General features: G+C 42.8%; 1 protein-coding gene across 1 annotated transcript; it reads left to right on the top strand.

Moving 5' to 3' along the window:
• Positions 1–702: 702 nt before the first annotated feature.
• Positions 703–26,609, top strand: PROSER2 (proline and serine rich 2). Its single transcript, XM_082280854.1, has 4 exons — positions 703–814; positions 10,008–10,223; positions 20,227–20,479; positions 21,372–26,609. Exons 2-4 carry the CDS (start codon positions 10,044–10,046, stop codon positions 22,355–22,357), a joined length of 1,419 nt encoding a protein of 472 aa, XP_082136980.1. The 5' UTR covers positions 703–814; positions 10,008–10,043; the 3' UTR covers positions 22,358–26,609.
• Positions 26,610–26,706: the final 97 nt, after the last annotated feature.

Genomic DNA, 26,706 nt, shown 5'->3' with positions numbered 1-26,706 from the left:
TGTCCCCTCTCCCAGTGTGCCCACCATGGCACCCAGCCCTCTGCCCTCACAGGGTGGCTGTGGAGACCCATATCCCCGACACAGAATTACAGAATCAGTCAGGTTGGAAGGGACCACAGTGGTCAAGCAGGGCCATCCCAGAGCACACAGCACAGGATTTTGTCCGGACAGTTCTGGAATATCTCTGGTGAAGGAGACTGCACCCTCTCTGGGCAACCTGTTTCAATGCTTGGTCACTGCACAAGACAGAAGTTCTTCCTCATGTTCAGGTGGAAGTTCCTGAGCATCAGCTTCTGCCTCTTGTCCTACTGGATGGCACCACCGAGCAGAGCCTGGTCCATCCTCTGATACCCTCCCTTTAGATACTGATAGACATTGATGAGGTCCCCTCAGTCACCTCTTCCCAAGGCTGATCAGGCCCATCTCCCTCTTTCCTCACGAGTGAGATTTTCCAGACCCTTGACGAACTTCGTAGCTCCAACACACCGGGGTCCGCTCCTGGGGCGGGGCGGGGCGGAGCGGCAGACAAGCCCCTCAGCCCCCACCGCACCACAGCCGCCCCTCGGGCGGGACGACTCCCTCCCTCACGCCCTGCCCCGAGCGCCGGGACAAAGGCGACGGTCCCGCCCGGGCGAGGCGGAGCCGGGCCGCCGCCCGGCCGCTTTATCCGCCCGCCGTGGGTGGCGGCCGGCGCAGTGCGCATGAGTTCGGGGCGGCTGCTCGGCGGAGCCCGCGGCGCTGCTCCGGCCACCTGCCCGCCCTTCGCTCGGGCTCGTTCCGCCCTCGGCCGGGAGAGGCGCGGACCCCAAAGATGGTGAGTGCCGCCACCTCCTCGGGGGCTCCCCTCGCCCTGCGCGGGCCCCCGGCCGAGGGGGTCTTCGCTCCCACCCGGCTCCCGGACTCGTCTCCGCCGGGGGTCGGGTCCGCTGGCGTGAGGGGATGAGCTCGCACCGCTCCGCCTGCCCCCGGCTCGGTCTCGCTGCGGGGAGAGGCCGCGGAGCTGCGCGCCCCTGTCAACCCGCCACGGGAATGGTTCGGTGTTGCTCTTATTACTCACTAATGGATTTTTAATTATTCTTCCCTCCCGCTCCAAGAGCAGCGGCAGCCAGGACGGCGGGCGCTCCGTGCGCTGCGCGGGCTCTGGGCGCCGGGCGGGACCGGGGACAGGGACCGGCACAGCCCCGCAGAGCGCCTTTGGGCTTGGGTTAGTTTGGATACACAGGCGGGGAGCAGAAAAACTGTCAGCAAACTGCTGCCCTGCCGTGTGTGAGGCTTGGCTTCCCACTACTGAGTATTAAGAATTTTTTTCCCCCTGTGGATTTCTTGTTCTTCCCTATCATAACCTAAAATTTGCTTCTGCTAATCCGCAACTTTAAGAAAATATATTTAAGTAAAGGTTTGATACCCGTAAAACTTCGATGTATGCCGTTCCTGCCTAAGGGTGATGGGGAACAGCTGCCTTGTGCCTCCTCTTTGCTTTCCGACTGTCTGCAATTTAAGGTTCCAGTGGAAAAACTGTTGGTGTAAACAGTAGAAGAGTCTAGTTCAAGATACTTTTCCCCCTTCCCCCGTCAGGTGCCTTTTCCATCTGGAGAGAGTGAGCGTGCGATGGCTGGTACTTCTTAAGATCTTAATCTTAGGTGGTTCTGGGAAGGTTTAGTGCGTGTAAAGAGAAAGCACAGCCTTAAAAACACTCTCGGGATTTTCTGTAATCCGGGATCTCAAGGGCATGTTTCCTGAATAGTTTTTGTTTTAGTGTGGCAGCGAGAGGCGGTTGCTGGAAGTGGTGTAGTGCTTGGTCCTGTGCATGGGTGTAGCAAGAGATGATTCCTGTGGTAATAAGCATGCAGATAAAATAGCAAAGAGGTAAGACAGCCTCCTCTGAATCTTTCTAAACATTTTGCAAGGATTTTATAACAAGTATCAGAAATGTAACAGTTATTTCCTTTCCCCTCCCTTTTATGAAGGGCACACAAGGAAAGACTTCTTTGCAAACCCTAAAGCATTAAGTCTTAGCTTTAAAAGCTTTTGCAATTTCTGGCTTATGCTAATAAAAAGGTATTCTTTTAAGACTTTACCACAGATCCTTGACTAATGCAGTATTGCAGATGGCCTTCCTTGTACAGGTACTACTTTAAAGAATTATGATTGTGGCTTTTTTCGTGCCTTTGCAGGAATTACTGTTGTATAAGGGAGGAGCTGATGCTTAACAATAAAAGGGGGGGGGGTAGTAGCTTGGTTGGGTCTCTAAGAAATGAAGATGTTACTTATTTCTCAGAAATTGAATAGATTTTCCCAGCAGTGTCTTTCTTAACAAGGATTTGATTGGGGGTTTTACTACAGAGAGTGAATGAGTAAAATGAAGTTTTGTGACTGGAAGTGCAAGTAATGCCTGGCATTAGAAAGGAGCAGGGAGATTCTTTATTGCATCTCTGTTTTGTCAGTAGTAAAACTCTTCTGTTAGACATAGCTGCTTTTTCTCTGCATGCCTCTGAGAGAAATATTAACCAAGAATGTTGGCAGACAGATTGCTGGTTGGATATAGTAACTGGAACAACTTAACTCCTGAGCAGTTGACAAGTCTCAGGCTGACTGACCTTCTGAAATACTGGAGCATGAAAATAAATGAGCATATGAATGTGGCTTTCAAAGCCAGCCAGACAGGCTGTTACTGTTACCAAGTCCTCCCTCCTCCTTTTTTTTTAATTAAAAAATAAAACCAAGTTGTTTTAATTTCCAGTATAACTAACTGCTTAAATATATTCTTTTCAATTGGATGTCTATGGATTATCCCTGTACCAAGTAAAGTCCAGGGCCAAGACGCTATTGCTCTGTTTTGCCAGTGCTGTTTTCAGCTTTGCTTACTTGGGCAGGCAGACCTTTATGTACTTACACAGGAATGAAATGTCCATAAATAAGTTAATTTTTAAAGTAAACACCCCTGCATTGTGCTTCAGATGTCCTCTGCTTTCTTCCCTACAGCAGCACAGCAGTCACAAAAGGAAACATAGGAAAGCAGCCTAAAATCCAGTTTTGAGACTGTGACACAGCTTTACTGGGGCTGAAAATTGTCTTGCTATCCTAAATACTCTGTAAAACAGGATTTGGCTCACCATTGCTATGACTGTAGCAATAGTTACATAATGAAACCCTAAACCCCAGCAATGCTGCACCTGTAACAAGACAGAAGTTGACTAATTACAGAGGCGTCTGTGCCTGAAATTGTTTATGTACACTTCATGGTTCTAAAGTGTTGGCTGTCACAGATAGCACCACCCTGATGTTAACAGGGGAGATTTAAAAAGAGTAACTTGAAAAGAATGGGACATTTTCCTTGTTGAAATTTGCGTAAGGACGTTTGAAGTCAGAGAAGAGCTCAGCTGTCACCTGGATGTGTTTAAAGCCCCATATAGGACTGGACTAAGCAGCCCTGGGTATCACTCATAATTCTCCCACTGAGCAGCTACTGGTCATCAAATCTCAAGTAGAGAGTTCCACTGAGAGCCTTATCATTATCCTTAGGTATGACCCTAATCTAAAGAAAAGTAACTACTTCTCACTGGCTGTAGTTTTATTTTTAGTTGGGGCAGGAAGGGATTCTGTCACTGTAAACATGTGGGGAATGTGAGCACTTCAGGGATCTTTGGTGGTTAATTCCACGATGTTGCCTAGGAGCCTTTGACACTGGCCTTCATTTTGGGCATCGAGATTCAGCTGATGCTGTTGCTGTTGTAGTGCATTGGGAACAGAGTTTATTTGCAAGGGAAAAGGCAAAGATGTGTGGGCATATGCCTTTTCTTACCCCAATAAATTCTGTCTTGAGGGTGGATCCAATGGGCTTAGCATCATCAAAACTTGCATTGGTATTCCACTGCCTTAAAAGAAGGATCATTTCCCAAACACTGCAGAGAGGAGTATGTGTGAGTACTGATGAGCTATGCCCTTGGGTTGGCTTGGTTGTAGGTAACAAAGTGTCTAATGTATAGGGTCTCAAAACAGTAAAAAGGCTGTTGTTGGAAATCTAGAAAGACCAGTTAAGAATGAAGCACACAGTATGGAATCCTCATTTTCTGGTGTCTTCAGGCTTGGATTAACATGGTGTGACCTTAGGCATTGTTTCTGGGCAAAGCATGATGTGGAGAATTCAGTGTAGTAATTGAATTATTACTTAGGTGATGAAAATGTTGGTTTGTGATTGTTTCCTTTCTTTTTAAGTGGTTGCTACATTTAATTTGAGATCCAATTCACCCAACCATTTAAGCATGTGATGGAATGTCCTGGTGAAGTCAGACAGATTTAAGTTCTACTGAATGGGTGCCTTTCCCATCTAGTTCTTTCAGAAATGTGTGTACACAGGATTAGTTATTTCACTGTTGGCAGCTCTCACAAATTCTAGTGTGAGTTGTATGAATGACATTCAGTGTGTTTCTTGAGGCTCCAGATTTAGAGGACTGAGAGAATCTTTGTTTTTAACTTTAAAACTAACGGATTTTGTAGCTCCCCAGCCTCTAGAGGAAAGTTTGAATTGTCACAAGTGTGCCACAGAAACCAGAAAATTTAAGACAAAATATCGGGGTTACATACATTGAATTCTGGGACTCTTGCATGATTGTTGTCACTCTATAATTACTTTGATGTAGTTGCATCTCTGTGATGGGCTGCCATGAGAGCCCCCTGAGTTCACACTTGGCTAAACATTATCCAGTCGTACTTGTCACCTGTTCTGCAAATCAATATTGATGTCCAAGGAAGTGTCTATAAAAATGCTGTTGGCCTGGCTCTCATTTAGCTGACCTTACTATCATGGATTCTGTGTCTGTGTATTTTTTTGTTCTGTTAATGGTCAGCATTTCTATTTGTCTGGCCATACTGTGGTGACAGTCCCTCTCTAAACAAGGGCAGGAACATTTCCAGGTTGCTGGATGTTAAATAGCCATGACTGTTTCGAACACACAGGATTTTTCATGAGCAGATAAAGACTGTGAATCATACTAAATGTTATCATAAGCTTCTATGCTTACGATGTGGAGAAGAAAAGTCAGAATTTAACCATGTTGGCCAGTTTTGGTTTGCCTTGGTTCCTAAACATCAGCTGTTGTCTGTTGTTACTTCAGTTTTGTTTTGTTTCTTTCTGTAAAAACAACTTATAAATTTACTGTCTGATTCTGTGGGGATTTTATGTGTTCAGCAAAACCTCATCAGCTTATCCTGTGTACTCCTAGAATTAGTCAAGTTGCCTGCGAGGTTTGGCCTCTGTAGGCAGTACTGTTACTTAGTCAATTCTTCTACCAGAAACCTTCAATCTTACTGTGTATCACAAGAGTAGGGTTACCCCTAAAGCTCAAGGATTTACTCAGTATTTAACATACTGAAGGAGGTAGAAGAATTCAGTTGCTGCTAGCCCTGTTCAGAAGGAGGAAATGTGTCCACCATAACTAACCATCAGTTTTGAGGAGTTCGGAACAGCAGTGGCTCAGTAAAGACATGTCATGGGCCAGCTGGTTTTGTTCAGCTCTGGTCTTGTACAGCTGGTTCAAAGGTATGTTGCAGGAGCACTTAATACAAGGAAAAATTCATGAGGTTGTTAGACACGAATACCTGACTTGTTTTGGGAAGCCCTGTGGTCTCCTGACCACAGCACGCAGGAATCTGAACGAATTCCTACTCTCCTTTGCCTTGTTTTACTGCTTTGCTGCCAACTGACAGAGGCTGATAGAGATACAGGTCTCCAGTCTGCCCCTGTACCATCATTTTTATAGAACCCATCCCACAGGAACACTTCTAATGACCACAGAATATTTCCAGATGTTTTTTCCAGATGCTTAACTCTCCAAACTCAACCATTGCCATGGAGTGCAAGGTGACTGACAGTGTGTGCAGAGCTGAGTGTGTGCATTGCTGTGTCTGTACACAGCTGACAGATTAAACCAACCTTGAAGTTCACTGACCACTTCTTCTGTTTCAGTTGAATCACTGAGAAAAGAGCTGGTTAAGAACAAAGTGTGTGTGATGCTCAGTACACTCAAGGCTTAGAAATCTATCTTGAGAAATGTTTCGTGCAATTAGTGTTCTAGAAATTGTATGTATAGTGAAAGGGACAGACTGATCTTGTGCCCTTTTAAAAATGTATGATAATTTTCTAAAAATTGTCAACTCACCTTAAGTATGTTGTGCAGTTAATGGCCTGGTGCTGTCTGCTGTCTTTTGGCTTCTGGCTTACGTAGCAGTTGATTTTTAGCATTTAAATGTCTTGCACTTTTGTGGGATTGATCCTCTTGCCTATTAAGCTAGTCTTCAAACAGGATTGTTAATAAAAAATTCTTCCAATCTCCTGCTGCTATAGAAACAGTCCCTTGTAAATGCTAACATTGAGCTTCAGTGAAGAAGCAACCTTAGTCAGCAAAACTATAAAAATATCCTTTTTTGAAAGGATAGACCGCACCTTATCTTTGATGGGAACTTAATACAATCTCTCTGAATTATTTGCCTCTGTCAAAGCAAAATTAAATCTTTGGAGGTGAAATTCAGTTCTAACTTTAGAATCTTTCAATTTCCTCCTTCTGCCATCTGAAAAACATGCATGATATGTGACTTGTATTGTTTTAAATATCTCATGAAGGCTATCTCTAGTGTAACCAAGTGATTGCCTCAGATGATAGAATCATAGCTGCTCTAGGATGCCTTTCTGGTTTAATATCTGGGATCTTCTCTCCAAATAGTACTGTTCCTGTCACACTTCTGCGCTCCTGTGTCATGGTCTGATATTTTTTTATTATTAATCCCTAATGGTACAGGCACACATCTCTTAAGCCAAGCTGAAAAATACCCAGCTACAATGACTGAACAACAAATCCCATTGCAAGCAACTTTCATATTTAATGCGTCTCTGAAGGTCAGGAGGAACAGCCGCCTGTTGTCCTGCTGCTCCTGCTTTCTCTGAGCTAGGTTACCTTATTTTTGAACCCTGCTTGTTACCTTGGCAATCCTACTGAAACAGACAGTGGGGCCTGGAAATTCATTAGATTCTTGACTATTTCTATTTTAAATCCATAAAGTCTTTCACTTAATAGTGATGACATAAAAAGGGTGAAGGGACTTCAGTGTTAACCATGGTGAGAAGGGGAATTTGTAAAACATGCTCTACCTATTGTAGCAGTGCCAGGCAGCCTCACATCGGCTCTTGCTGCTCTAGGCACTGTACAAAGGTGTAGGAGTTTCTCAAAGCATAAAAAACAGAGTGAAGGGGATAAAAAATAATGTATATGAGTGGATTATGATTTTATTGACATATACCTTTGATGTGTTAAAGATGATGTAAAAGAAGGGGGAAAAAAAAAATCTTCCCCCATACCTTTTCTGCAGGCTCACAGGCCATTGCACAGCTCTCAAGCTTATCTGAAATGAGTAAAACTCCCAAAGAAGCCACAGCTTCCAACACAAAAGCAGGACCAGTGCTGTAATGTTTGATACTGGCTCTTGTGTGGGTGGCTCTCTGAACCAGTCGCACTCACTGCCTTTAGTCATTGTTCAGGAGCTTTGTGAAACATCTGAACTGGAGCTCCAGAATGAGTAATGGGAGCTTGCTGGGACCAGAGTTACTTGTTATTTAGAATTCATGGCTTTAATGTTTATTGCTGTTGAATCTGGGTGTTCCTGCTCTCCTGAATGCAGATAGCCCACCATGAAACTTAGTCCTGGTTAAACTAAGGTATTGCTGTTGGACAAAGCAGAACAGTACTCTTAAATACTTCTCACTCAAAATTTGGGCCTCTTGATTGGTTTCTTGGTAACTTGGATTAATATCTTCTTCTGGTTAGTCTTTAAATGTGGGTCTCATTTGTGCTATCTATTGTAATCTGTAGCTGGGACCTCTCAAAATATAGTCCATAAAATGTTCATCGTATAGAGTGTAATTCTAGAAATCTCTTATATATAGTTGTCTATAGCATCACTGAAGGACTGAACAAACATGGGATGTTCCGTTTATATTTGGGACACCTGGATAAAAATTTGATGCTGCAACTTAAAAAGTGCTGATGAGAAATAATATTTGCCTTTTGTTGGATTAGTAGTAGTACTCACCTCTTGCTGGTCTCTCTTTTCCATCTGAACATCACCTTGACAGTCATAGGATGAAATCTGAAGTCAGTGGGAGTTTTCTGTGAATTTCAGAGGTGTCAAGATTTTCACTGATAATATTGGTTTCCAAAAATTGCATAGATTTTCTTGTGTGGGTGTGTTTGTGTGCGGCTTTTCAGCACCACAGGGTTTGTTGTAGATGAAGCTGCTGTTGCAGGATATGTTCCATGCTCAGGCTGCTCTTTTCCTGTTTAGCTTTCTGCAGCACCCAGCAGTACAGCAGCTGCCTCAGTGTTCTTGCGTCTGCCTGTCCTGCGAGTCTAAAAACCAGGACCACAAGCATGTTTCTACCTCTGGGCATCACTTAGCCCATTATCCTGAGGATGCATTGTATCATTGGTAGCTAAAGTTATTAATAGAAAAAAGGAAGAATGTTCTTTTTGTGTAAAAGCAAGGCTAAATTTGATCGTTAGACCTAATGTTCATAAGAAGGGCTATGAGATGTTTTTGTTGTGTCATGCCAGTGCTCTGGATTATGGGTGTGCTTCCAAGACTTGCTGGACTGCAGCCTAGCTGCATTGTGTGGGAGCTTTCCCACAGGACACGTTGGTGCTGCGGCGCAGGCAGTGCACCTCTGGTAATGTCATAGCCCTCTCCTGGGAGGAGGGCTCAGCGGGATGGAATTGTTGCTCAGTATTGGCAGATGTTATCTCACTGCTATGAAACACTAATCAGCTTACCAGAAGGCTCTGGTTTCTCAGCCCACAGCCATGGGGAGCAAGGAGAAGTAATCCGATTGAATTGGAAATGCAGGCTTGACTTTGCTTCTCGTGTCGCCTCTTGAACCGTAATAAAGGGAGAAGCACTTGGGAAGCAGGACCATCTCATTTAATTTGTGCAGTGTCAGGGGAATGGTGTCCAGTTCCCAGCTGGTTGCATATGACATGGTACCTCAGAACCAGCTGTTTGGAGGAATGTGTCACTGCTGTTCATGGGTCACAGGCAGGGTGGGTGAAAAGATGGACTCTTAGCAAGCAAGGCAATTTCTCATTGCAGAGAGGGGTTTAATGTATTGGAGTGAGAAATGAGCTAGGTTCTACTTTTCGCTTACCCCCGTTCATGCTGTTAGTGCACTGAGATGACTTTTGCGTTTGTGTCCTTGAAAAGAAAAGTTCTGCCAGAGTGCTTGGGGAGATGACAATAATTCAGAGAGGTTTTACAGAACTGGACATTGGGAAAGCTTAAAAAACTGGGGGCTTTTGCTCCAGTGAGTGCTGGTGCATGCGTCTGTTTCAGTAAGTGTCTTCCAAATGTACAAGTACTGTTTCTTCATGGCTGAGTGAAATAAAAGCTCTTGAAGCTTTAAAATGTAATTTGTTATGCGCTGGTGCAAAAGTGGCACCGAGTTCTGCTCACAGATCTTTCACCAGAAGCAGGCGGCGTAGAGCTGCTTCAGTAACACAAGTTAACTGCAGCAGTGTTAGGAAATGAACAGGGTTCTGTTTCCCTCATGTGATCCCATAAATAGAATTCTTGTTTAAAACCAAATAAAGGTACTTGAGCTGGGCCAGTTGGTATCTCAGCCAGTGGGATTTTATTACTGTTAATGATGTGTCATAATGGAAAACACAAACTGAATTTGTAGGACAAGGATTTATGCAGGGTCCTTGCTTCTAACTGACCATAGACATCTGGTTTAGAAGCATGAGAGATGGGGTACAGAACCTTTCTGTGTTGGATTTTTAGTCATCTTTTTGAATAAAACCAGTTTTTTAAAAGGTGCCCATAAAGTGGTAGATGTGTTCCAGGGCATAAAGATATGCCCTTTATTAACTTGTGTGGGATCTTTTTTTGCCACTTATTTTCAATTCCTTTTCAAGTGTTTTAACAAGCAGATCTAACCAGGCCACGTTGTTCTCTGTTTCCAGTCATGAAGAAAGCAAGCAGCCCCACGTAACACACTGATGGCATTCTGTGCTGCATCGGGATCAATCAGTCAAGAAAGTGTGATGCCTAGGAATCTCCTGGCAGATTCTCCTGAAATGGCATCTGAAATCTCTCCAGAGCACATGCATGGGAGCATGGAGAGGGCTGGCAGCGTGGAGAATCGTGGCAGCCAAGCTAGGTGCAGAAATCTTGCCTTGGTAAGTGTTTAATGAGCCTTGTGCTTAGTGATACAGATTACATTGATAGCTCTGTCCACATCACACGATTTTTGTTTTATTAAGATTGATTTTTGCCATTTCTAATCCTAAGTGGTTGCTGGTGTTGTCTCAGTTGTTAAACTCAAAGGCCGGAAATAACTTCTGAGCTTTGGTACAACAGCTTGTTATTCTGGTCTGATTGTCTCTGAGAGCTTGGAGAGTGCTACTCTTCCCAGAGTAGCCCTTCCTCCCAGAGAACCAGGAATGGCAGTAAGGGCTGCTCTGCCCTTGCTTTTTTAAATAGCTCATGAAGGAATTTAAGGATAGTGGTTGTTCTACATGCTGCTTTTTGCTTAATCTCTTTGTTGACACTCCTGAATAAAGGTCTCAGCTTATTCTACCTTAATTAGATGAGTAACAAATATGTCACCATAAACAAAGCCATCCTCGCATTAGTGAGTATGAGTGTGTGGCCATTTAAATCGTTGAGTGAGTAACTGAGGGAGTAGGATGCACTTCTGTGTTTTTCCCAATTAGCAGGGTGAATCAGGCAGTGAACTCAACAGTACACTTTGTACTGTGACAGACTAAGCCTAGAAAGCAGGTATGGTTCCTTCCATATTTTTTTTATCATCACAACCATTTGAAAAGCATCCATTTTTAATTGAGGAAAGAACACTCTGGTAAACATGCTTGCCCTAAGTGGAAATCTAAATCTCTGTCTTGCCTTAAACATAGAATTAGGCTTTCTGTCTCTTTCCTTCTGCCCTCCCTGATAGTTTCCTTTTTAATGTGGTAGTTTTCTGTGGAAGAGTAAGTGGCAAAACCTGTATTTACCTGTATACCTCAGGCACACTCATGCTTTTGTGCTACTTTCTGAGCTTTCTGACACCTGGAGGCAATTCTAAAGCTGTTCCCTTTTTTTGTTGTTTCTACTGAAAATACTTACTGTTAATATGGCGCTGTATCCTTCAGCTTGTGTTGCTAGTTAAAACACAAAACAAGTATTATGGAATTCAGTTCCTTAACTGTTTCCGATCTGTTCTAGAAAAAGTTGTGAAGGATCAGGAGGAGGTTAAATACACCATTTGGACTCAGGAAGTTAGTGTATATTGTTTATTTTATGAAAGCTGCTTGAATTTTAGAGAATTACAGTGGAAGTAGTACTTCTAGAGAATTACAACTTAATTTTAAACAGAATTGCAAGTTAATTTTGCTCATTACCACTAGTTTCCCAGGTTATCACAGTAGTAGTCAATCATGTTCCCCCTTGGGTTTTATTCTTATCTGCAGTAGCAGGCATGAGACTAGACATTTGGAAAAACCAGTATATAACAAAGCAATGTGTAAATCAGTCTGTTTGTACAGTCGTATCCTGGGTCTGCTGTGTCAGAAAATGAAAACTAGATCCTGCCATGTGATAACCCATATGATGATGCATCAGCTAGAATTGGAATCCCTTCCTACTCTGTAATGCAGTAATTTATAGATTTGGCTGCAGGCTTAGGCAATTCCCACCAGACCTGTGAATTAGCAGTTCACAGAGCCTTTCATTTCTCTTGTTAGAGTTTGTGCATGAACACAGTGAAGTGTGTACCAACAAGTTTTAACTGTGATGCCACAGATCCCCTTCCATGATTTTTCTTCCAGCAGTGTAGTAGGTGGCATGTCCAATAAGGCTGACAGCTCACATGTGTGGAGTAAAGGGTCGGACAATATAAACTCTTCTCAATACAGGCATAATTTCAGTTTCTGAATTTGAGAAGGGGTCTGTGTTAAACTGAACATGAAGGAAATTCTGCCTAATATATCATATATATATATAGAAATATTATATATATAATATGTATATATTATATATAATACTATATATAAAAAAAATATATATTTTTTATATATACATATATATAAAATATGCTCCTAGAGACTTCATCTTCTGGCTTCAGTAGTTCTATTATAAAAGTTCAGAAGATACAGAAGCTTTGATGGCTTAATGAGAAGAAAGGAATAGGCAACTTTGTTTAGACAAAGAATTTCTTATTATACCAATTCTGAGAAAGGAGGGGATCTATTTTCAGGCACACTGCACCTTCACAGCCCCAAAACAGAAGCAACTAAAGACTTAACTGCCTCTTCATTTAGCCCTTTCCTGGGTCTGTTCACCTAGAGACATGGCAAGGAAGGTCAGGGTTGGCTTTGATTATTTTGGGTTTTTGTAATGGCCTTGCAAACTAAAGAAGTGTAACAGTGCTTCTTATGACAGGCCTGTACTGCTGCAGGTTTCTTCCTATCTGATTGTAAAAAAACCAGGCTCTTAAGTTTCTCAGTGTCAAACTGCATTAGTCACTAAATATAACCTTTATATTGCATCTGTGGAATTCAAACAAAACCAGGGTTGTGATAATAGGGACAAGTACTTGGACTGGCTTCAGCCTTCGCTGACTGCTCACAGCTGGTTTGGCTGACTTCTGGCTGGTCCTGCATCCTGTGTGTCTGTGCTGGCATCACTTGCTGGGGAACTGGTTGTCAGTTTAGGAATGACTAGGAGATGGACATTAATTGCCATGTGCTAAAAAAGTCTTAAAATTCTGTATGTAGGCCCTTTCCCAGTCAGCTGTTGTCATTTCAGTTTAGTTTTGCCAGATTCCTCAGCTTCTCTTACTTAGACAAGGGTGCTTTCAGTTAATCTTTGACAGCTATAGGCCTTCAAGACAGATTTTTTTTTTTTTTTTTTTTTTTTAATGGAAAGCAAGGTGCTGCCTTGATTTTTAGGAGAATTTAGGAGAATTTCCATAGAAATCGTAGATATTCAGGTCTGGATTTATGCTGTCAAATCTATCACAGCAGGCTGAGTTGAGATGGGAGGAATGTATGCCTTGATATCTTCATGTCACACAAATGTTTGTAACCTTAAAAACTGTTACATATGAGGACATGAATTTGCACATATATTTTGGTTTCTTTGTTAAAGAGAGGTATCCATACATCTACTTGAGAAAAGTGTATTTTCTCGATGCATGGAATCAGTTGCACTAACCCAAGGGTGAGGGCAAACAAAAACACTCTGTTCTTGGCAATTCTATCTTCCAAAACCCAGTCTGGAATGACACTCCCTGACATGTGGTATAAGAATTAACTTGCCATGAAATACAGTTGCAGCAATTTAGGGACACTTAATTCAAAGATAAAACTAGGTCTTGGGGTTTTTTTTGAAGCAATTTGTCTTGTTCCACTGACTGAATAGGCACAGACCAGCTTCTTAAAGCCAATCCTTCTTTCAGTGCTTCTCTCTGGTAATTGGACTGGGTATCTATTCTCAGCCATGAGTAACTGCTTTAGTTTCTGTGTGTGAATAATGTGCTAGGACAATCGTGCTACCTATGAAAACCATGGCAGAGGTGCTGGTTGTACCTGAAGTGAGCTGTGCTAATTGGAACTGCACTGATAATAAGCTATGTCAGTGCCTTGGATCTGTTGCTATAACTTCAGTACTTTACCATCTGTATCTGAACGTCTCACTGAGTGATAGCTTTGAGGGATAGTGAGTTCTTGTGGATCACACTGTGTTTTTTATTTCATTTTTTGCCTTTGGATCAGACAGATCCTTGGTTAATACTACAGTTCACCACCACTCTCTTTGGGGCAGTGGTGACCTCCAGAATTTGTTCAAGTGACTATTTCATTTGAACACTAATCAGATGGCTTAAACTGGGAGAGGCCATGACTCTAAAAAAGAGATTTTGCTAGTTCTGATTTGTTATTTTTTCAAACAGGCTTTCTCTCTGCCTCTAACAAGACTTGATAGCCAGTCACTGAAGATGATTTGTCACTCCTGGATCCCTTGTATAGTACAGGTGACATTCTGAATGTTGGTTACATAGACATGAGGAGCAAGTATGCTGTGAGTAGTCTGAGGTGGCTCAGGGTTTTGTTTCACACACTCAGCCATTTAACTCAGGGGTGACCTGGCTGTTTTGTAGTTATGGTGTCTCTCGTAGCCTAACAAATCATTATTATGATCCTTATCCCTTTTGCATCAGTACAGATAATTCAGATGCAATAGATCTGGCATTCTAAGTGCACCATGCTAGTGTCTCTTTACACCAACCTCTCTGACGAGAATCCACTGGGAATCCAGTGTAGATTTAGGGGTTCTGGAAAAGGACAGATCATGTGTCTGTTACCCCACTGCCACCTTTTTTCCTCACAGTTTGAATGAGTCTTGTGATGCCGAGTTGCATTTCAGGTACATTCAAGGGAAAGTCCTGAGAAAGACTCCTTTCATAAAATTAATGTGTTTTTCCCCCTTGACACTGATACTCCACAGGCTTTACTGTACTACAAGACCTTTCACTCTGTCCAAGGACTTTGCCAAATAACAATACACAAAAAAATGAGAAGAATTTTTAACTGTTTGCTTTGTATGGATACAGCTGCCTTGGGGCAGGTGGAAGCCATTCCATACAGGGTGTGGAGAGAGCTCTGCTATGCTTCATCTGCTTTAAACTGATGTTAGTATGACCTGGAAGCGTATGCCTTGGAAAAATAAGAGCCTGACTTCTAGCAAGGAATGATCTTGTTGTAAAATGTGCTAGTGAGAATATGGATCCTGAAGGCAGTTTGGGCTCTATGCACAAACTGCATCATTCTGCATCAAAGCAGGATCTGCTGGATAGATTATTCTAGCAGGTGGGCAAGTCTGCTCTTTAAACCACACTGATAAGCATTCCTGAATTTCCAGAGTGGGTTTTTTTTTTTGTGTACTCCATTACTTTTCACAGAATACTTGTATTAGAGTTTCTGTAATGTGAAAGCCAACTTCTGTCTCACCTTCAGTGCATGTAGAGAAGATTTGTTGTGATTATATGGGTGGTCAACTTCTTATAAATTAAAATACACACAGGGCTGCATCTGCCCACCACCCTTTCATTCTCTCCTGTTTTAAATATAACATGCTCCATTATTTGAGCCTTCCTGTGCAGCTAAACTCGCAGCATTCCATGCATTGTTCTGGACCCTGTCCAGCTTGGCTGCATCCTTTCCAAAGTTCAGCAACTGACTCTGAACTCTGTGTTCCGAATGAGGATGTGCTGTCATATCATCACCCTGGTTAATATATCCCAGAATGAGATCTGCATCCCTGAATAGCAGATTTTTTCCCTCTTTATGGCACTTAAACTGACAGAGTCACAGATCGTGCAGGTACCTTGCAGTAACTTCATCTCAGCATCATTTTTTAGTTCATCTGTGAGTGCATTTTTGGGGGCCACATCATAAAGGCTTCAAATCAAGGTATGTGACATTTTGTGTTTGCACCTATTGGTCAAGTCAACGACCCTCTCATGACAAATTAGCTTGGTGTGAAATTACTTGATTTTTTTATGGAAACTATTTAGTGTCTTTCGCCTGAAATGTATCCTCAATTTTCTCAATGTTGTTCTAACACAATTTCTTTTTCCCTTTAATTTCTATGAGCTGATCAGCCTTATTTTGTTTATCAAAGAGATGTCTTTGGGGTTTAAGTAGATATTCAGCTTGCTTTCTTTAAAAGTAGGTTAGGAGTAATTTAGTCAGTTTATGACTTTAGCTCATCTAGTTTATCTTTTAAGTACTTGTAGATAATTTGTTTCATCACTTAGGACCTATTGATTATATGCTTTGCTACCTATTATGAAGCACACGGGTACAATTATGCTCGTAAACTGAAGAAAACAACACTCAATATTATAGTCTTCTTCACCAAATGAAATGGTATTATCAAAACCATCAGATAGTGGGTTGTAGAGGAAGCACTTTTTGACACAGCACACAATTACACTCTGGAACTCCCTGCCACAGAATGCTGTGAATGCCAGTCATTTCCATGGCTCAAACAATAAGATGAATTCATGCTAGAAAAGCTCATTTAGGGCTGTTAAATATGCAGATGCATCTGGGAAGTCCTTAAGACATGTATTGCTGGGAACTGGAAGGATTTAGGGGAGAAAAAGATATATCCATCCAATATACAGCAACACCCCCACCAACCTCTCTCCCTTGTCCTGTGTGTTCATAGTTGCTGAGGGCTACTGAGCTAAATGAGCTTTTTGGTCTGCTCCTGTGTAGTAGTTCCTGTTCTCAGCTGTAATTCACTTGCTTTCAGCTTCAGTAACACAGCAGTACAATCCATTCTGTCTCCCTTTTCTGTAAATCTTGTCAGAGGTACTTGACTTCTTCTGTGCTAAAGCTTTTATGCCTGTTCTGATACAGTTCCTGCATGTAGGGCTTTCCTTTTCACCCCTTCTAACAAGTAAAACTGCCTTGTTGTTAACAGACTGTGGCCCAAGTGGTGCTACACTGGCCTTTGTACTTCATATTGGAATAGTTTGCTCTTTCATTTGAGAAGCATCCAGTCACTTCTCTCCCATGGAATTGTGCCTATTAATTCTTTGTCACTGTCAAGTGATTGATAAATCAGTTGAATCTGGCATTCTCCTGGTGTTTTGCTAATTGAGGTTTGGTTCCTTAGCAGTTTTTAGAAGGTTGTTTGTTGTTTTTTTTTTTTTTTTTAAGCGCTGCAGATGTCTTGGGATTTCCTGTGCTGGTCTGTTTCTGTCAAAGCTGTGCTGGTCTTAGGATTTTAGACCTGGATGTGATGTTCAGAATTTCTTAAGATGTATATGAAAAATTGTGGGCCTCTGGATATTAAGTCATTGTTTTATACAGGTAGGAAAGGAATCAAGGAATCTTTTCTATGAAACAGATTGTATTCTTCTTTTCTTTCTCTTTTTTTTTTTTTCCTCTTTTATACCAAACACTGTTATAACAGACTCTTTCCTGTTTGGCATAAGCAGGAAATGTTTGGCTGCACAGAGATCTAAAATATTAATGCCAGCTGAGCATACTCAGCTATTTCAGCTGTTTGCATCCCAAATTTCTTCTGTCCAAACAGTCTTTTTAATCCTCCTAATTTAATGTAATTTTAAGCTGAGGCACAGTTACCAAGTTTCAAATTCAGGCTGTCTTTTTAGTAAGTAAAACAGTAGTTTTAAAGTTTGCAGTGTTAGGTGTATGTGAGATTTAGTTTAGGGAGGTGTGTTTGTGTATCAAGAGTAGGGAATAGATGGAAACTTTGAGGTGAGTAACTCAAGTAGCTGAAAAGACTTTTCTTTGACTATTAAAAAACACAGATTCACCAAGAAGAAAGGAAGCCTGGAAAACCAGCCTGGAAAGAATATGAGCTGTTCCAGTACTTGGAAAATGTACTATGGCAAATGAATTAATTGCAAATAGACTTGGTAACTTAGTTAAAACTGGTACCTGTTAAGTTACAAAAGTTCCTCCCAGCTTTCTGAAGGCTTTACTATAATACAAGTAACAGGTGCAAATAAAGCAAGTCACTGCTTGCTTCACATCTCTGAGCTCCTTTGGTTTGACCAGCCTGAGTAGGTTTTTTTTCCACTGTGATTGTGTGTCTAAAATGGGATTGTTTCCTTGGCTGGCAAACTGAAACATGCCTTGCCTGAGGGAGTTTCTATCCAGACTGGATGCCTTGCATCTCAGTACAGTGCCCTGACCTAACACTGCCTGTTCTCCAGAGATGTTGGTTTTGGGGTTTGTTTGTTTTTTTTTTTTCATGATGAAATGTGACATTGATCATCGTGAAGGGAAACTGCACAAGGAAACAGATCGAAGTGCTAACAGAGATGAGGTTGGCCTTTCACATCTTGGTATGCCACTTATAACAAATGTGTTTACAAAGGGATGATTACTCAATTTAGATCCTTCACCTGAAGGGACACTGCTCATTTCAGCAAGATCCATGAGGGATGGTTAAATCAGGCAAAGCTTTCCTGCAGATCTTACTTTGCATGGAAAAATGCTCAGTCTTACAGCACAGAAAAGGATGGAAGGAAGTGCTTCTGGAAGTCTTTGCTTCCTTGCTTTATTCTTTGCTCTGCTCTTGATTAAACAAGTTAAGCTCAGGTGGGAGCAGTTTTTTTAGGTGCACAGTGTGGTGCAGTAATTCCTGTACCACACTCCGGATTTGTTGCCACTATGCACTTCTTAAACACCACCCCCTCTTCTTTTCCTTTGCCTGTGCAAGTCTGGCTCTTGCAGTGCGCTCACCCTCTACAAAAGGTTCTTGGAGTCTTGTTCAGTTCCAGCTCAGGGCTACCTAACAAGGGCTCCTTTCCTGTCATTCTCTCGCCTACTACACATAGCAGGCCTATGAGTATTTGGGTGGGGAAGGAAGGAGATTGCAACATCCATTAAGGAAAAAAAAACCAACCAAAAAACAAAAAAGGAAGGCTTGTCTGTCTCTTGCTTTTCAAGTGCAGCTGTAAAACTTTCCTTGGCCTTTGAAAACTGACATGTGGTGGGTGCGAGCTGTGGAATACGTCAGCCTTTGAAGTTCATCTTTTAAAGAGGCAGTGGCAAATGGCATCCAAATTTCAGCCTTTGTAGCAGTTTTTCTACAAGCTGGAATAAATTACTTATTCTGACAGTACACTGTGGATAGTAAGATTAAGTTAGAAATAACCACACCTCTGTACATCTTTCCCACCCACCAAATGTTCTATTGGCCACACAGGAGAAGGCAGTTAAGAGCCCCAAAGCTTTTCTTTTCTGATCTGTAGTGTTCTAGGTGCTTGGAGACCAGCTGCCACTGTGTACAATGCAGCACATTCTATTTCTTAATCTATAGGCATTACTTTCCTACAGAGATGTGTTGTTCTTATTTTTAATGCTGAGAATGGGGATAAAAGCTTTGTTTGTGCAAGGAGTAAACAGGTAAAGCTGTGTGCAGGTTTTTTTTAGTCTAATCTAATGTAAGATGATCTGAACAGGCACAATGAGTTTGAAGCAAGTTGTGCTGCCCTAGCAAGAACGTGGCTACCTCTTGAATATTTGGACTGCATACCTTTATGTATTTACCTAAATTCTCCCAGCCCTCCACTGAGAAGTAGCCTTTTTACCCTGTCTGCACATACAATGAGGTGTCCTTGGTGCTTTTTGTTAAGTTACTGACAGCAAAGTTTCCAGTATATGCTTGGCAGGGGAGAAATTCAATCCAGAAAAGGGAAAACCTCTCTTGCTTTTCAACAATATATACTTACATTCCAGACCTTACACAGTTCTCTTGGGAAATGTCTTTCCTGTGTCCATTGTCTTAATGCAGTACCTTTCTTAATCATTCTTTGTCATCTCCAAGCTTCTGGAAAAGTGAGTGTTTCCCAGGGTGTCGGGAAAAGAGCTAATGCATTACTGTCCAGCATTCTCATAGTGATAATGTGTTAATCGAGTTAATCAAGAGCAGTGACTCAGAGAAAATGAAGACTGGATAAGCCAAGTGATTATTTATCACTTCTGTGGTCTACAGGATTGTTTCCTGCTGAAGAAAATAGCCTAAGGCAGTATACTGCTGCAGAGCATATCTTCATATTTATTCTTGGGTTTTCCTTTCTGTAACTCAAAGGTAAAATCTTTAGAAACCTGCTCCCTCCTAACTATTACTTCTTTGTAATCTGTCATGTAACTGGATAATTTATACTCTGTGGGGGTAGAGACACTTCTTAGCTCCAGCTTTGCTTTCAGAAGCCAAGTCCCACTTTGGACTAGACCAAAAAGGAAATCAGTCTGTTTCTGGGACTGTCCTGAGTGCACCCTTTCCCTCCCATGTTGTTCCCCAAGCCTTGTCCCTGAATCTGACACAGAACACAGTTTAGCCCAGTTTGGAACCAGAAGAAGCCATCCTAACCCTTGCAAAGGCACCAGTGGGTGCAGGGCTCTTTTTTTTGCCTTTTTTTTTTTTTAGTAGCTTTTATGGCTTTTATGATCTTTTAGCAATTTGTTCTGTACAACTCAAACGAAGACTTCTTTGCCAAACTAAAGGATGTAGTATACCAGTTACTGCTCTTTGGATTTTTAAAAAAATTTTTTTGTCCTCTAGCATTGTAATATCTAAATGTCTCTTTGGGAAGGTGTTCATCTTTCTGGTTTTTTTCTTTTTTCCTCACAGGATGATGAAAGTTTGAAATACTTAACTCATGAAGAACAGGATGTTCTCATGTTCTTTGAGGAAACCATAGATGCCTTAGAAGATGACTTGGAGGAGATGGCCCTACGTGACAGTGGCATCCACTGTCAGTCCCCAAGGTCGACAGAAGAAAATGTGTCCAGTCATTCAGAGACTGAAGATATCATTGATTTAGTACAGTCAACACCTGAGAGCAGTGACCATGAAGGCCCTTCCAGCAGAGATACAGAACCAGGTAGTTGTGTTTCTTGCAAGAGTGGGTTTTCCCTTTGATCAAGCCCTGACCTATTCCAGTTCTCCTTAGAAACAGCTAAAGAAATTCTGTACCTTCCTTACTACCTCAAGATAAATTTGTTACACATCAGGAGCTCTAAGGACTGTGATTTTAATTTGCCTTGGGGTTTTTGAAATTCTTGCTGCTACTGTAAGTTTTTTTCTAATTTTTCAAATTTTTCCCTCATGGGGGTCGTGCGTCTGATGAAGTTTTTGGTCTGCTCTCTCAGTCCTCTGCCTGGAGACTGACTTGTCACTGTTGTGCACAGTCATTACAAGGCAGACAGTATTCACCAGCCTGTTCACACTCTACTTTTCTCTAAGACTACTTAAGATTTTCTCCAAGAGTTTTAAGATAGCAGATTGTTTTCAGTGTTACTTTGTGTGGGACTGAAAGGCACACTTTCCTATCAGTGAGTTTGTGACAAGATAGCATATGGCATGTTGTTTTTGTCACCCTGTAGAGTGTGTTCTCTCTGTGTTTGGAGAATGAATCTATCAGCTAGTACACACAGTGGGATGTAATGTGTCCTCTCCTGGCTGTTTTAATGAAAAATAAGAACTGCAAAACTCTTATGAAAGAGCAGCCATTGAAGCACAGTGGAGCAACACACAGACTTTGAATGAGAGGCAGAGAGAGGGCTGAGGTAGTGACACAGTGTAAATGTGGTGATTTGAGCTATGGCACTGCCTATGAGATGCCATTGCTGGGAGCTCAGTTATAGTTTCTTCTGGCTATGTGGGCTGAGGTTGAGTTGGAAAGGTAGGGAGAGGGGAGAAATGATGCTAAAAGAAGGTTTTGCATTCTGCTCTGTGGGAAGACTTAATGACATCTCTGCTGCTTTGCCTTTTAGTGTTGGATATTACCCGGAGAGCCGAGAGCCCTCAGCCAGCTGTACCTGCTGACCTTCCCCCAAACCCCCCTGCACCACCACCAACGGTGTCAGAGACACTTCCTCCTCCACCCCCTCCTCCAGTGCAGCACCCAAAGCTGCTCCGTTCCATCCCCACTCCTCTCATCATGGCCCAGAAGATCTGTGAGCAGCAGGCGGAGAGCCGGGCGCGCTTCCCTGGTGCCCTCAAGGAAGGGAATTCCGAAAGGAAGAAAGTCCCCGTAGCCAACGGTGATTATTTCACAGCACCCAAGCACCCTCCTGCCCCCGCCCCCAAACTGCACCGGTTCCCAAGCAACATCAACATAACAAATGTCAGTGGCAAGGAATTCAGCGAGACGATTTCCAAAGCAGCGGTTAACGTCCAGGAGCGGCGGGCTCAGGTGCTGGCCAACATCAATGGGGGAGCCCTTCTGGCAGCTGAACTGGAGGAAAAGCTGCACAAAAACGATTTCTTGTCACGTAACAGAAGTTCTTCTTTACGGGATCTCTCCTCGGAGCAAACACGCTATGAAGCCCTGACAAAACTTGGCCTAGTTAAGGGAAAGCCAGCTCAGGACCAAGTGGACCATGCCCCAAGCACTCAGCAGCGTGATGTGCAGCCCAAGCAGGCAGAGGCTGTTACCAATGGATATCAAAACATCCATGAGATTTTAAAAAGCGAGCCCAGCCCTTTCCTTCCTATGGGCAAAACTGTAACAATCAAACCAGAGGTGGCTCTTGCCACTAACAAAGTCAGCAGCACACAGCAGAACACAGAAGAGAGTTGTAGTGATTATAAACAACCTGGTGTAAGCCTGGACATGCGGAGGAGGTCGGGTTCGCTGCCTAGACCTTCAGGATTTCGATCCCAAGGGATAACGGTGAAGTTTTCTGGCCGTGGCTCAACTGAAGAAGCCAGGAGAGAGGCACTCCGGAAACTGGGATTGCTGAAAGAGACTGCTTAACTTGGATGGAAATGTTGTGGCAGTGAGGGGAAAGTCATAGCACGGCTTTGTGCTAGAACAGTCCCAACAGGATTGGGATCAAGTGGTTTGGAAGAAAAAAGGGAAAGTTCTCTGCTTCAGGCAAGCCAGGGTGGTACTAGACACTGTGGAATGGCCACTTGTGTTTATCCCAGAAGGCCTGGCACCATGTAGGGTCCTGTACAGCAGTGGGTTTTGGCTCTCCTTCCTACAGAGATACTCATCTGTTGCTCTTTGTGACTAAGAGGAATTTTATTTAATTAATGCTGGACTGTAGCAGGCAGCATCTCATTAATGAAGTGTACAGTGCAGTATTGTTGTACATAGCAAACTGAACGGCAAATCTTGCTTTTGCTCTTTCTGAAGCCAAAACCAAGAGCTCTGTCTGTCCTGTCCACATGTGTCTGTCTGTCTGTGGGAGCTTGAAATAATGTCACAGCCGAAATTTCTGACAGGGTGACACCCTTCTGTGACTTTTTGTTGTCGGTGTTATCTGGCTTGGCTTCTTTCCCTGCCAGTGGTGGGGTCTTCTGCTCCCTCTCTCTGCACTTGACTCAGAACTGTGCACAGGGTGGCTTCTGCTTCGACCTTCTCCTGGACAGAGCAGCCCAGGCTTTGAATGGGTGACTGCCTCACTCTGCTGCTGCACCTGGAGTCTCCCATCCCTTCCCAGCCACCTGCTTCTTGGTCATGCCTGAGCAGCCCACATGTCCGGGGAAAGGCACCAGGAAAGCCTCAAGGATATGCACCGAGCACCAGATTTCGCACTGACAGCCAAAGAGTCTCCTGACAATCTGTGACCCCAACTGCTCTGTCCCAGGGAGGATCTCACAGCAGAAAAGCCATAGGAACAAGTTAACTTTGTACCAAAAGCAAGACCTGTATGTCAGAAGTCTTGTCTTTTACATTGGGGTTCCTGGGAAGGAGCTGTTACTTTTTGAACAGTAACTGTACTACCAAATTATAAGTTTCTGTTACTTCTAAAACTGTCATTGGTCTTCCTGTAGTTTGACAGCCCTAATAATCCTCTGTTCACAGCCTTATTTGATTCTGCCCTGCCAATGCATAACAGAAGTTACAGCCAAAATTCGTGCAGGCTAAGTGGAGTTTCAGGAGAGCTGCATGTAAGAGCACATCATTCCTGAATGGTCCAAGTTGGTGGTATTTTACCTTTTTTCAATAGACAAGCTGGTAAAGATGGTCCCAAAGTATATTTGTGTGTTGGTATGATTTTTTTTTTTTTTTTTTTAATATGGCAAAGCTGCCCTTCCACATTGAAACTCCTTCCCTTTTTGTATTACCTGAAAACATCAAGAATAGCCACTTTAAAATCAAATGCCAAACTCACAATTTTTTTGTTGTTATTCCTTCATCTTTGATTTCTCGGTGTTTTGGATTTTTTTCTAAAGGGAAAAACTGACTTATTCTCTGCACTTTCTAAAGCCTCGACCAACCCACTCCTCCTCCCAAGCAGCTGAGCGATAAACCTTGGAGAAGAGGAGGGGTGGCTACAGCAGAAACTGACACACCCTTTGACGAGGAGCTCTGACATAACTGTGATAAACAAGTTTTTAGTGCTTGTGATAAAGTATTTCAAACTTGCTGAGCTGTACTGGTAAATGAAGCTGTCACAAAGGGAAAAACCTTTGTGTCATTCTCAACCTGCCTCATAAGTTAAGGGGGTTTTGGTTTTTTTTGTTGTTTTTTTTTTTTAATTATCTGCTTGCTGCTTAAATTTTTAATTGTGTTGTTACGGTATCTAGCTGGTTCTGTTATGTAGTTATTCTTTTCAGCCTTTTCACTGGGTAAGTGATCATGTTCCTCATTGTGACAGGCTTTCTATACATAAGCAATCAGTAATTAAAATATGTGGCCATTCCTGGGCTGGCAGAGCACTTGGGCATGCATAATCAAACGTGAGAGGTGCTGCTGAAACAAAAAAGGCTGCTTGTGTGCTGCAAGTAAAGCACAGGCTTGTTCTGCTGGGCTCTGAGTCTGTAGTCCTAAATCAGAAAGACAAGGGGTCACATAAAATACACCCAAGCACGTGCTGCAGTGCAGGCTGGAATAGAGGCCAACATGTGGATGATGCATCATCATTTATTAACATAACCTGATAAGTAAATTTAAATGTTTCATGGCCTTTGTGCTTTTAAATCCTGGTAAAGCAAATTCTTCATTATGAATGTGAAGTGAGTACAAAGCAATCTCCACATCTAATCATTTCTTGCCAGCTCTTCTTTGAGTTGTTTACAGCTGAGAGTCCATGCTAAGCAAACGGGGGGAAGAAACCCTGACACTGCTTCATTGAAATTCAGTCCAGTTCAATAACTCTGTAAAGTCACCCTACTTAAAAATACCCCAGATGTTTAATATCTAAAGTTGCTGTATGCTGAATTAGCTGGATCATGTTCTCTCATCCTTTGTGCTGGGCTGTGTCCTCAACTGGTGGGAAGTGAGAGTTAGATCTTCATTAGGTAAAGCAGTTTCTGCCCAGGGAGGACTTGGAACGAGGTATTCATTGTGGCCCTTCATCATAGCAGATAAATCCTTCTCTGTGCCTAAAACTGTAGTCAGTAAAGCCATGTACTAAATGAAGTTAAGTCTAGCTGCTAATAACCTGTATATAAATTTAGCTCTATTTTGTGTATCTTGTTTTGTGTGTATATGTTGCTGTGATTTTACTTTCTTCCCCTTTGTGCTAGAGGTAACTGTCTTGCACAAACCTGATAATCATCTATTAAACTAGAATAAACCCAATGAAATGATGCCTGATGAGAGGTGCCATTGTGTTCTTTGCCACCCAGTAGTATGACTCTTTCTTGGACGAGGGAGGTGACTTCTTCTTAATGGCTAATATTGATTTAATAACCTTTCATTTTGCAACTGTGGATGTGTGTGAGCCAGAGCCCAACCCTGTCATGTCAAGTGGTGGAGGAGGGACAAAAATAAAAGGTTATGTCTGACAAGAGATGTGTATTCTCACTGCTGGGCTTCGGCAGCTGTGATCAGGGTCCTTGCTGGAATGAAATTCATCCTGAACAGTGAATTAGACAAAAGCCCCTCTCTCACACTGTTCTGCATTATTAAAATGACCTTTCCAAGAGGAACATTTTACATGTGAAAGAAAAATAACATCTTTGTTTCCAAGGCTGTAACCATGAGTGAGGGTGGTCCTGCTGAGTGTGGAAGTCTTCCTTGTGGCACTGGGCAAAATTCCCTGTCAGAGAACATTCCTACCCATCCCTTCTGAGCACGTGCATCTGTGTTTGCTGCCTTTCTGTCTTTTGAAGAAGGGTTTCGTGATAAGTATTCAGGTGTTGTTGAGCATTTGTCCAAACATCATGTGTCATGAAAGAGAGAACAGAAATCACTCTAGCAAAAAGAAATATTTCCCATTTGCTTGAGCTACTTTTTTATCCCTGAGGCTGGATGTGCTGGTAGCCAGAAAGCATCAGCAGATGCAGCAGCCTTGTCTCCAAGCTTTCCGGGACTGCCTCAGGGCTCAGCTACGAGTCTCAGCCACGGCAGGGCAGGTGCCCTTTTGTAATTGTGTCCAGCTCCAGCCTGGAGCCAGAGGGAGAGAATATAACCTGGCTCAATCTGTAATGAAACTTAAAGGAGGCTCCAGTGCCTCACCTGTGCTGGAGGTGAAACTTCACAGCTGCCCAGCACCTGCAGCCTTTCAAGTGGCTGCAGCGTGGGGATGAAGCTTTTGATGTTTTTACTCCTGTTTTATACACACAGACACAGAATTTGGTTTCTCCCTTTAGAACAGACAACTTCAGAGAGTGTTATCCACAGAGCGATCAGGGAAGGCTGGAGGCTGAAGGGAGGTGGTAGTTTTAACCCAGCAACTTGGGCAGGTTTTCAGTCCTGTTTGGGCCTGAGCAGGAATAACTTACAGCTCTGCTGCACAAGCTCAAAGTGTTGTATAGGTCAACCCAAAAAATCACAGCCCTTCCTTAGCTGGCAGAGTGGGAGCCACAGAGGCACAGCAGCACCTGCTCCAGTGGGATTGCTCTGGAGGCAGCTACAAACAAATGGCCTTGGAGCAGGGAGGCGGTGATGCCTTAGGTTTTAACCTTTGTATTTTTCAAATCCTGTACTGCCTGGTGTGTAACTCTGAAGTTTCTTGTTAACTTCTGTTCTCTCGTGCTAGGTAGACATAACAAAGCCTCTCCAGGCCTGCTCTCCAAGGAGACCCAGACTGTCCTAGGCCCAAAATGTAACCCAAAGCCTCTGAAAGGGGAGGGGGGGGGAGAGGGGGAGGTGGGCAAGGTTGGAGAAACTACATCATTAACGAAGCTTTAATTGGAGAATTAACCCTG

The sequence above is a fragment of the Coloeus monedula genome (assembly GCF_965178545.1).
Source record: "Coloeus monedula genome assembly, chromosome: 4".
Lineage (NCBI taxonomy): Eukaryota > Metazoa > Chordata > Aves > Passeriformes > Corvidae > Coloeus > Coloeus monedula.
This window is presented reverse-complemented; position numbering and strand designations above follow the sequence as displayed.

What these genes read in the sequence shown, in the direction of transcription:
- PROSER2 (XM_082280854.1), top strand. Translation starts at nt 10,044, where the DNA reads ATGGCATTCTGTGCTGCATCGGGATCAATCAGTCAAGAAAGTGTGATG. An exon ending in GGTGCAGAAATCTTGCCTTG is followed by an intron (nt 10,224 to 20,226) that starts GTAAGTGTTTAA and finishes TTTTCCTCACAG; the next exon opens with GATGATGAAAGTTTGAAATA. An exon ending in CAGCAGAGATACAGAACCAG is followed by an intron (nt 20,480 to 21,371) that starts GTAGTTGTGTTT and finishes TTTGCCTTTTAG; the next exon opens with TGTTGGATATTACCCGGAGA.